The 11,800-nt window shown below is 48.8% G+C and overlaps 1 protein-coding gene across 1 annotated transcript; it reads right to left on the bottom strand.

Moving 5' to 3' along the window:
* Positions 1 to 639: 639 nt before the first annotated feature.
* LOC116831172 (uncharacterized) lies at positions 640 to 11,080 on the bottom strand. The gene is made up of 5 exons (XM_032790975.2): positions 11,022 to 11,080; positions 6,666 to 6,805; positions 5,940 to 6,153; positions 2,305 to 2,489; positions 640 to 1,149 (listed from the first exon to the last, which is right to left on the bottom strand). Exons 1-5 carry the CDS (start codon positions 11,038 to 11,040, stop codon positions 1,093 to 1,095), a joined length of 615 nt encoding a protein of 204 aa, XP_032646866.1. The 5' UTR covers positions 11,041 to 11,080; the 3' UTR covers positions 640 to 1,092.
* Positions 11,081 to 11,800: the final 720 nt, after the last annotated feature.

Raw genomic sequence — 11,800 nt, 5'->3', positions numbered from 1 at the left:
ACCAAATTGGTTTCTGCTAGCAATTTCTGTCTCTGCAACCTCTTCCCTCCACCCGCCCTTGCTTATGGTCTCCAGAGTTTTACTGACAACTGAATTTAGATTCACAGACTTGTAGTTTCCTAATTTATATTCTTTCCTTTTTGTAAATTGTGAGGCAATATGAGCCCTGCTCACATGTTTACGTCTTGTACACTGTACACTCTACCAGGACCAGGCTTCTTACTACAAACGCATCTATCAGAGGGGTGTGAAGACACTTGGATGGCAATGAGTGCACCGTCAAACCTAGACAGACAGGGCCATTCATAACGACTCTGCCTAGCATTCCATGGTGTACCCAGACAGCCACACAGGTCTCCGAGTTTTAGGTGTGTTTCTTCTACTTCCTGAGACCATTTGGGGGCAGAGGGGAGAGGTGACACATTCAGAGCATCCACAAATTTGACCTAACAGCACAAAGAAAGTGGCATTAAAATACTAGGAAAGAAAAGTACTGAGAGAATCAGAGGCAAGCCAGGTTAGAGTAATCCCCAAAGCAGAGTCCCTCCTCAGCTGCTGTCCCACTGCAGTGGGACAACGCACTAATCAGCACTTAGACATGCACACACCTTGTCTCACCAGTTATGGTATGCGGTTGTATTTTAAAACAATATACAGAACTCTGAGAAAAACATCAGGAGTCCATGTCCCACAGAGAGCAGATGGCACCTCTCTTTCTCCAATCTCACCAGCTTCTTCTCTGTTGATCATGTTCACTTCCTGCCTCAAAGTGGCTGCAGAGAGTGGAGTGAGAGTCTTGTGTCTGGATATAAACATTCCACACATCCGTCGAGACCTGAGCTTGGAGTTGGGACATTCAAGGCAGACACAGCGTTTTTCAGAAGGAAATGCTAAAAGCAGACTTGCAGCTATGGGCAAAGTTAGCTGACTTCAAGTCATTCAAAGCTACTTGAGTCATTTAAACTCTGATCCTACTTACAGCGCTAAAGGTTCAAGCTGCAAATGCAGCTGCTCCTAGTTCCTGCAAGCAAGTTCCAAGTCCTCTGCCAAAGAAGCAAATCTCTCTCTTTCCATCGTCTTCTCGTTTCTTCCTTAAAGGCTTTCTCCTACTTTTTTCCTTCTCTTTCCTTTCAGAATGATGACAATCACCTAGAAAGAATCATTAAAGCAGGGAGGATATTAGCTCCTGAAATTACAGCTTCAGCGTCAGGGGTGGCTGTAGGTATTTTGCCACCCCAAGTATGGCAGGCAGGCTGCCTTCGGCAGCTTGCCTGCGGGAGGTCCCCAGTCCCGTGAATTCGGTGGCACCCTGCGGGAGGTCCGCTGAAGCCGTGGGACCAGCGGACCCTCTGCAGGCACGCCGCCAAATGCAGCCTGTCTGCCACCCTCGCAGCGACCGGCAGAGTGCCCCCTGTGGCTTGCCGCCCCAGGCACGAGCTTGGCGTGCTGGTGCCTGGAGCCACCCCTGTTCAGCCTTAAAGGCCACATTTTCAGCTGGCCTCCACTTACCCTCAGATTATTTGCACAGGCAGATCTGGAGGTTGAAGCCTAATTCTCCAATTTGCAAATGCAACTCCCCTTTGCATTTATGTTGTTGTTCCATATTCAAGCAGCTATTCACATAGTTTTGCATTTACAATATTTTAAAGGAAAACAGGACCCTCCATCTGAGACTCGCCTCAGCCCATCCTTACCCAGAGTACTCCTGGCTGGGTGAGGCTTTGCTTTAGTGTGCTGTTGGAACCCACTGGGTTTTGGAGTCTAGATTAATGAGGGCAAAAGTTTAACTGCTGAGTGGGAGTGAAGATTATTCCAAAGCACCCTGGACTCCCTCCCCACTTGTTCTCTCTCCTCTGTCTGACCCCCCTTTGGCTGTAGTGTAACACAGAGGGGACAGACACATTCTCACACAGAGGAAAGCAGACTGTATTCAGGACAGCCATTCTCCCACCCCTCTGCAGAATGCACTTCCTCCTGCCCAGCCCCAGGAAACACCATCTCTGGAGAGACGCAGTGAGGGACAGGGGCTGGCTGAGCAGGTTCTCTTGGTCTGCAAGTCGATTCCAAGGGCAGCCTGTTTATTATTTTCTCAAATCTCCTCAGCAAGCAGCTTTCCTTGCATCCTCCTCTTGCCTCAACCAACTAGAGACTCATTCCTGGCAGGGCCTCATGTCATTTGGCTGGGACTCCCCCTCAGAGGGGATGAGTTGAGAGCTCTCCCTCACAAATTTCAGCCTTGACCTCCCATCTTCACTCCCAGGCCAGTTGACCCTGTAAAACCCTCCTGGCTCCACAGAGACTCACCAGAGCAAAGGCAAGGCTGAGCAGCCCTTTCCCCACGTTGAGAGCCAACAGCCCCAGGACCATAGCAAGGACAGGAACCGGTTTCCCGCAGCAGCAGGTGGAATTAGGGTTCACGCTGCTCCCTTGCTCTGAACCCAGCAGCAGAGTCTCCCTGGGTAATGTGGCCGACTGGAGAGTTGAGCACTCTGAGAAGACAAAAGGCCAGGTACAGGCAGGGCTAGCTCTACCCCAGGGCTGAGGTCAGACCAAAAGAAAGTGACCTCTCCCAGTCCCTACTACTGACAGCTAGACTTCATGCTGGGGGAGAAAGGGCTTCAAAAAACTGGGATCTATATGGGGCTTCCACACTCAGGTTACAAACTGCCACAACTGGTATCTGCAGCCCCACCTCTGACTACCGCGAGGGGCTCTGGTGGGTTGTTGTTCATGAGTAAATTAAAAATTAAATATATTGTCACCAAATTTACCCTCCTTTTTCTTGGGTGTGATTTCAGGCTGACTAACTGTCTCCAAGCTGTACCAGTTAGTGGGTCAGACCATGGCTTCCATTACTGGGACAGTAACTGATTTAAATAGAGTTACTCTGGATTTACACAAGTGTGACTCAGGTCAGACTCTGGCCCAGAGCATTTGAGAGCAGACAAGTAGAGAAAACCTCCCTACTCAATTAACTGGGCAGCAGGAGGGTGAGTGAGAGAATGGTGGGGGGAGCGTGAAGCACGTCAGAAGGTCCTCACGATCAGCCTGCACAGGACACAAATGCACCAGGCACGAGCAGCAGATGACATACCAAGCCCAGAAATGGCTGAAGTTTGAAAGCTGCAGCTTGGCCGGGCAATAGTTCTTATTCCCCCGAACCCCGAGGAGCAAGGTATGCCGGGGGAACTGGTTGGAACTGGATATTATTTCTATACCTCTGAACCAGTATGTGGCTCTTCACATGAAACTTAGAAAGACAAGATCCCTGCCTCAGAGTGCTTCCAGTCAAGCTCAGTGAGAGAGGCAGCAATTCGGGGTGGGAGGCTGCTGAGGAAATCTGTGTGGGAAGGCTCCTTGCAAGAAGCAGGTTTTAAGTACAGGTTTGCTCCACTCTTCCCGGCTGTGGCTCAATTCTGATGCCAGCACTGAGTGATCCACCTTCTTCTATTGCATTTCCAGTATTCCACACCTTGCAGCTTTATGGCTTTCATACCAAACAGTCAGTTGTTTATCCTGCATTGTTGTTATTAATCCTTGTTAGACTGAAAACACCACTGAGTTAATTGCTCCATCTAGGTGGCTGGTGCCCTAGGAGGTGAAAACTGCAGCAAATAACAACTCAATCTGGACACACCCAGCTATTGATCTGAAATATCAAACTACCCCAGCAATAGCACACAGTGATCAGGTTTCAACATGCTGAGACTGCACAGCCCGAAGCCACACTACTGAGGCATGGGGTTAGATCTCAGAGCTAAGCATGACCAGGCCAGGTCAATGCTTAGAGAAACCAAGGTGCTGCAGGCAGTGGCACTGGGTGATCCTCTAGCTTCTGAGAAAGTTCAGAACCCATGCTCCATCCCTAGAGGTCCCTGGACCCTTTTCTCAAGAGCAGGAGTGTTTGCCTTGGTTTCTTGGCCAGATTCCAATGCAGGAAATCACAGTCTGGCTCCCTAAATCTCTGCCTGGATTTTCAGATGAATCAAATATTTGTTGTGCAGTGTCACTGGTGACTAGACAGTTGTACAGATTTCTAACCCAGACATGGCTGCATAAAGCTCCTGGGGGAAGTGACATCTGTCTAAGTTCCTCTACAGGCCTAAACTGTCCGTCAGGTACGTTGTATGACAAATGGTAGAGGAATTCAGGGACCGATGGTAATAATTAGGCAATCATTTCCATAACCTGGAACCCAATTTCTCTTCCCTGTTCCAGGGCACTTTCACAAGTTAGCAACGCGGCAAACAAAGACACTGGGGCAAATTCAGCCCTGAGCAGATGTGACTCACTGATTTCAATGACGTGGCGCACACTTACACCAGGCAGGGCTGCATTTGGCCGCTTGGTGGACAGTCCCAAAAAGGAATCCAAAGGCCCTTCTCTGGGAGGGCACAGTCCTGCAGCACTAGGAGACAGTCACAGGCTTCTTGTGTTTGGCAACAACTCGCCATCTCTAGCCTGCATCTTTTTTCCACTTTTGTACATGTTAATAATTATTTTGTAGAAAAATTGTAAAATGCTTTTCTTAGTGTCAATAACTCCATGTGACGAAGTGCGGGTTTTCTTGGGGTTTTTTGTCTTTTCCAGGGTTTGCATGCACAGGGGGTGGGACTCAATGTACCTGGGTGTTACTGGTTTAACGAGGTGAGGGGAGAGGGAGTTTGTTGTTACAGAGGACCGGAGAGGGACTCGGGACCCCAGCCCAGGAGACACAACCGGTTCTGGCCAGTGGGAGGACAATGGGCTGCAGAGAGAGGACCCCGGTGACCTGACCAGCCGGTTCCAGCCAGAGGAGAGCTGCGAGGAAAGGGGACTCAGGCCTTCCTGTTTACGACCCTGTTTACCTGGAGAGAAGACAATGGACTGAGGCGGGGCTTGAGGCCGGGGATATCAGAGACCCAGCTGGGAAGCAGGGGGGCTCGGGCTGGCGAGGGGAAGCAGGCAGAGCCCACCTGGATGCAGGGAGACTGGGATGTGCTGTTATTGTGAGAGGCCAGGCCTGAGGCCCTGAGAGTTTCCTGTGCTGTGTTCAACTCTCAATAAACCCTCCTGTTTTATGCTGGCTGAGAGTCACTCTGGTCTAGAGAACAGGGTTGCATCAGCCCCTTTGGGGGTGAAGAGGCCCAGGGGGTCCAGAGTGCGTGGACTCCCGGAGGGGGCCCACGGCAGAGACAGACGTGCTAAGGCTCAGAGAGGTGCGGCTCCAGGAGGTGGAGGGGCCTGACCCCGAGAGAGAGTGGACCCCCGAGAAGGGCTGTCTCACTGAAAGGGGCACCCCCCATGGACCGCACAGGGCCAAGTGTGGGCACGATCTGTGAGTCCGTGACACTCCATAATTTTAACAAACATTTCTTTATTGAAATGCACACAGAGGTGAATCTAGCAGCACTTCAATTTCACAAACATAGGGAAAGATTGTACCCTGGTCCTGTGTGGTTATGCAGGAGAGCAAGGCCTCACACCCTATGGGTGACTTTTTTGGGTCCAGGTGCAGAGCAGAGGCAGCACCTGCCCCCCGGGAGCAAGTGGGCAGAGTTCTGGCTGGCCTGGCCAGGCATGAGGTGGGAACTAAACTGAAGGCTGAAAAGGTGTCACAGCTCACTTCCCCCACCCCCCAGGTGCAAGAGGGGGAGCAGGAGAGGAATGGTGACTCTCCAAATCACAGGTCCTTCCTGGGCAGGCACAGTCTATACTGCCCCCTACTCAGGGCTGAGGTTAAAGGCTCAGTCTAGCTCTTGGGAACTACAATGAACTGAACAACCTACTTTATGCCCCTGTATCTGGGTTATCACTCTAAATCTCACTAGTTTCTTTAGCCCATTGCCTTTTGCTGGAGGAGGCCAAAAGCTCTGTGCCACATCTTTTTTCAAAGCTTTTGTATCCCTGTGATGTTTGGCTGTGATTCCAGCCCTATTAATATTGTGCTGCCAACTCACCTGATACCTGCAGGACAATGTCTGCCTGCTGATTGAAATGCCCAACTCTGGCCCACAGGGAACAGCGGTACGCACCAGAGTCCTCCGGCTGGACCTCAGGAATGACCAGGGATTGCTGCACATCCATCAGGAATTCCCTCTGGGTCCCTGAGTACACATGTGTGCTGTTCTCATGTCTCCGAATCAGCCCCATTTCATGACTCTTATTGGCTACCTGCAGTGCCCCAAAAGAAGCGCCATTAGCATGTCAGATGTTGAATGGGGATGAGCAATGGACTATGTTGCCAGAGATCTTAGATCCAAACATGCTGACTTCCATTTCTGTGCAAACATTTGCATGCACAGCTGACTGTGACCATAAAAGTGGGTGACACCCCATCTGCTTATATAAATTAGGTAGTGGGTCACCCAGCTAGCAGACCTGCATGTGCAAATGAATGTTTCTTTCATATGAAACAGGTGCAGCCCAACTGAGACAACGTGCATGGAGGAGCTACCACCTCCTCCAAGGGTCAGGAGGAGTGAGACAGAAAGAAGCACTGCTACAGTCCCTTGCTGGGTCTATTCTCCTATCTGCCCAACAATTCACGGCTTGTGAAATAATGTAGGGAGGACAGGATCCCAGGGAGACATGCGCTTGGTTTGGTGGCCATGAGAAGCATATAATGAAATTTACTGTGGCTCGGAATGCCTGTGACTTTCCAGGACGGTTAATAATATGGTTACCTTGTACCAGCCAATGGCCCAGTAGTTGTGCATCCTTCCAGCAGCAGTGGGACACGGTAGGATTGCTGTTTCCCCACATTGGACTCTTATGGACCCAGCTGCCACAGCTGTTCTTTGCAGAAGCCATAGGCAACAAAGAGCTAGAAATGAGAGGGAAGAATCAGGGTTATTAGCAGCCTGCTTCCCCAGACTTATATACAGGAAAGGCCACCAATAAATCCGCTTCAGAATTCCTTATAGCAACAGGAGCTGCTTCCACCAGGGCTGGAACCCAGGTCACTTTGGGAGGATTCCTCGTCAGTTCTGTGCCCGCCCACTCACATGCCTCTTGCACCTACTGGCACTTGCAGGTTCCAGCATACCTTCTCCATCTTTGCGTGACACACGCCTATCCCCGAGTCCTTTGGCTGAGCTGTCCGAGGAGTTACAGAAAGGTGACTGTTATTTCTCTGAGTTGCTATGAATTGATTTGAAAGAGACTTATGGCATTTAAAGCACCTTGGTAACAGCAGAATGAGAATGAGGTCACTCAGTCGCCTTCAAAATGTGTTTTTAAATTTTACAACTATTATAAAAATCAGTTTGCCTTTGTTTTATATATTGATCTACATGTTCAAACCTGGCTGCCTAAAGGTAGGCCCCTACACCCAAAATTAGCCAATTAATTCTCAGAGGAACTGAGCATCTGCCATTCCCACTGGCTTCAAAACAAGTTGTGGGTGATCAGTGCCTCTGAAAATCAGGCCAATTTTATCTAAGCCCCTAACTTGATTTTTGTTTTGTTTTCTTCCTTTTCTTACCTGTATCAAAATACTTATTAAAATGCTCCTAGCATGGCCAGTGTCCCATGGACACTTATTCACTTCTAGGTGGGCTAAGAGTTTGGGTCTCGTCCCAGCCTAGTCTTCTTCCAGGAATAGCTGACATGTACTTAGGGCTGGTCTACACTTAAAAGATTTTCTGGCTAACAGAATGTTGGGAATCATGAGGAAAGGGAAAGATAATAGGACAGAAAATATCATGTTGCCTCTATATAAATCCCTGGTACACCCACACCGTGAATACTCTGTGCAGACGTGGTCGCCCCATCTCAAGAAAGGCATTAGAATTGGAATTAGGGGTATGGAACGGCTTCCGTATAGGCGAGATTAATAAGATTGGGACTTTTTATCTTGGCCAAGAAATGACTAAGTGGTGATATGATAGAGCTGTGATGAAGTGGGAATGTTCTTAATGTTTTCTCTGAGTGCTGTGTGGGTGCCTCAGTTTCCCCTATCAGAGGGGTAGCTGTGTTAATCTGGAACTGTAAAAGCAGCAAAGAATCCTGTGGCACCTTATAAACTAACAGACGTTTTGGAGCATGAGCTTTCGTGGGTGAATACCCACTTTGTCAGTTTCCCCTATGCATTTCTCAAGTGTCTAGGGGTGTGTGATTGTTGCAGAGCCCTAGGGGGCCAGTGTGATGCTGTCTGCACAGAGAATGGCCGACACCCTATCTCCTGGCAACTGATGGCCTGGGCCTCTCCTCTGCAAAGGTGCCAACTGAAGGTGTTGGAGAGCAAAGAGATCAGGTGACCTCTTGGCCTGGGAAAGAGACAAAGGGAGAGGAGGGGCTGGAGAGTTTGCAGTTTGGAGCTGGCTGGGAACATGGAGGGGAGCCCAGACAGGGCTCTGGCCTCCCTGGCCCTCCAAGATGGACCTGAGGAGGGTCCTGTTGTCTGTACCTACAAGCCCTGCTTGGGACTGTGTTCCTGTCATCTAAATAAACCTTCTGTGTTACTGGCTGGCTGAGAGTGATGGTGAATCACAGGAAGCTGGGGGTGCAGGGCCTTGTCTCCCACAAACTCCGTGACAAGAGGTCTATAAAATCATGACTGGTGTGGAGAAAGTAAATAAGGAAGTGTTATTTACTCCTCCTCCTAACACAAGAACTAGGGGTCACCAAATGAAATTAATAGGCAGTAGGTTTAAAACAAACAAAAGGACATATTTCTTCACACAATGCACAACCTGTGGAAATTGTTGCCGAGATGTTGTGAGGCCAAGACTATGGACAGGTTCAAAAAAAACTAGATAAATTCATGGAGGACAGGTCCGTCAATGGCTATTAGCCAGGATGGGCAGGGATGTCCCTAGCCTCTGTTTGCCAGAAGCTGGGAATAAGCGACAGGGGATGGATCACTTGGTGATTCCCTGTTCTGTTCATTCCCTCTGGGGCACCTGGAACTGGCCATTGTTAGTAGACAGGATACTGGGCTAGATGAAAAAAATCACACCTCTAACTGACATTGTTATGCTAGCAAGAGCTCCAGACACAGTTATACCAGCAAAAAAGTTATTTTGCTGATATAGCTTATTTTGTTCAGGGACTAAATACAAACTATACTGACAATATACTGGCTTATAGCTTTGCCAGTATAAGCTATATGTCCACTAGGAGGGTTTGCTGATATAGCTAAACTGGTATAGCTATATTACAAACACTGTCTAGTGTAGACAAGCCCTTAGTAAAAAAAATTAACAAAAGGTTCCAAACTAGTAGGAAAGAGAGCCATTGCATCCTCTCAAGCCAGAGGTATGGAATTCTATACAGTCCTTCAGATGCTCTGCTTCAATGAATCTGTTTGAGTCACACTAAAGGATCATAACACAGGAGTCTCAGACGCCGGGGAGAATGAACGAGAAAGCAATCACTTCTCTGACAGCACGTGGACACTCTTCACAGAAGCGAGTATTTTCCATGGCCCCCATTGCCGTAGTCTCTGAGCATGTCTTAACTGTTAAGTCATTTATCTTCACAACATCCCTATGAGATATGCAAGTACCATTATTCTCATTTCACAGAGACTATATGACATGCCCAAGGTCACACAGGAAGTCTGTAGCAGAGCAAGGAATTGTGTCTTGGGTCTTGTCTACAAAGAGACTTAGAGTATGTCTACACTTTGAGCCAGAGGTGTAAATTCCCAGCTCAAGGAGTCAGGTCTACACTAGCTCAGAGTGAGCTAGCATATGAAAAATAGAGCGTAGCCACAGCGGAACAAGCAGGGAGTGGGGTTAGCTACTCAGAGTATGCACCTAGTGTCTCAGGAGGATCACATTCAGAGCAGCTAGCCCTTCCTGCTGCTCATGCGGCTGCAGCTATGCTCTATTTTTAGCACGAGAGCTTGATCAGAACTAGCATGAGTATGTCTCCTTGGGCTGAGAATCATCCCTCCAGCTCAAAATGTAGATGTACCCAGAGTGAATGGCAGGTCAGGGCGCAAATCTACAGCACACTAGCTTGCCATGCACTAACTGGCCACATAGACCCTGCTATCACGCGCTAAGAGCTCTGTAGGGTAGGGTTTTTGTTACCATAGAGCCTTGAACACATCACGAACATTAATGTATTTAGTCTCAACCCCACTGGAAGTAGGAAAGTATTATCCTCATTTTCCAGGTGGGAATATTTAGGCTTAGCGAGATTAAGCAACTTGCCTAAGGTCTCAGAGCAAGTCTGTTGTAGAGCCAGGAACAGAACCTAAACCTTCTTAACCACAAAATCATCTTGCATCCTTCTTTAGGCGACATCTGAGGCAGAGGATGTCTCCCCCCACATATCTGGCATATTATTGGCACTGCCAGGATGCAAATCAAACAATAAGAGAGGAGGCTATTAGAGGAGAGGCCCTGATTGAATTTGGTTTTAAGAATAAACTCCGTTCCCAAGTTACAGCCATTCAGACAAGTAATAACATTCCCCCTGGAATGTACAAATAAATCATACAACACACAATCCCATAGGGCAGTGGTTCTCAAACTGTGGGTTGGGACCCCAAAGTGGGTTGCGGCGATCCTGTTTTAATGGGGTCACCAGGGCTGGCTTAGACTTGCTGGGACCTGGGGCCAAAGCCCAAGCCCAACTGCCTGGGGCCAAAGCTGAAGCCCAATGGCTTCAGCCCTGGGCAGTGGGGCTCAGGTTACAGGTCCCCCCACCACCCGGGGTTTCAGCCCTTGGGTTTCGGCTTTGCCTCTCCTCCCCCCGCCTCTGCCTGAGGTGGTGGGGCTCGGGCTTTGCCACCACCACACACTTTCCACCCCCGGGCAGCAGGGTTTGCGTGAGCTCAGTCCCCCCTCCTGGAGTCATGTAGTCATTTTTGTTGTCAGAATGGAGTCATGGTACAATGAAGTTTGAGAAACCCTGCCCTAGGGAATTCTACTTAACATTGGCCTGATCTGCTTCACTGTCAGGTCCTCACCTTGCTGGAACACACAGCCTGTTGCAGGGTACACTCCCCACCCTCCTGGCACGGAGCACAGCCAACAAGAGAAAGAAATGCGAAGGTGATGAATAAACGCCTAATGAGGACTCACCCAAGTGCAGGATCTCCATGGTCTGGGCAGCTTACAGTCACAGGAGTACTTGTGCCCTCTAAGCTTCCTGTTCTAGTAAATGGAAACAAGTGGGCTTGGCTTTGCAGAAAATGAAAGCTGGCTCTTCATCAAACCCTGCTACACAATATGACGTACTAGCTGGAACCCTAAATGCCACACAGCCTGAGCATGGGGGCAAAGGAATGGGTCACGAGTTCATCAGATTGTGATAAGGAATTTATTAAATTGTAACCGAGCATCTCCCCACTCACATTCCTAGCGCCATTATTTCTTCCTTTCATACTTGGGCAGCCATTGCTCTGCACCTCCCACAAAGCGTTTCATGCTCCCTCCATGTTGCTCACTACATATAGAACTGATCCGTAAGGCCAACACATTCTCTTCTTTCAGACTCCTCATCCACACTTCTGCTGGGATATCGTCCAGAAATCAGCCAGTCAACGATGACCATGCTGAAGGGTGCTTAGGAAGAGCTGATATTATTGATTGTGGGGAAAAAGCTTTCTAATTATTTCAGACAATCACGTTACCCACAAAATGCCTAATCCTGACCCAATTAAGTCAAGGACAACACTCTCATTGACTTCAGTAGCTAAAGGCTCAAACCTTCAGTGAACCGATGTACCGGTACGAGCTTATTACTAGCCTTGGCCTTCCTTCCCACTTCTCTCGTTCATCACACTCACTTCCGGTGTCTTGTCTTGGCCTGTAAACTCTTCAGGGACAAAGAGAGTTTTTTCCTGTATGTATGAAAAGCA

The sequence above is a fragment of the Chelonoidis abingdonii genome, chromosome 14 (assembly GCF_003597395.2).
Source record: "Chelonoidis abingdonii isolate Lonesome George chromosome 14, CheloAbing_2.0, whole genome shotgun sequence".
In the NCBI taxonomy this organism is placed as follows: Eukaryota; Metazoa; Chordata; order Testudines; family Testudinidae; genus Chelonoidis; species Chelonoidis abingdonii.
The sequence above is the reverse complement of the archived record's forward strand: the minus strand, read 5'-3'. Positions and strand labels throughout refer to the sequence as shown.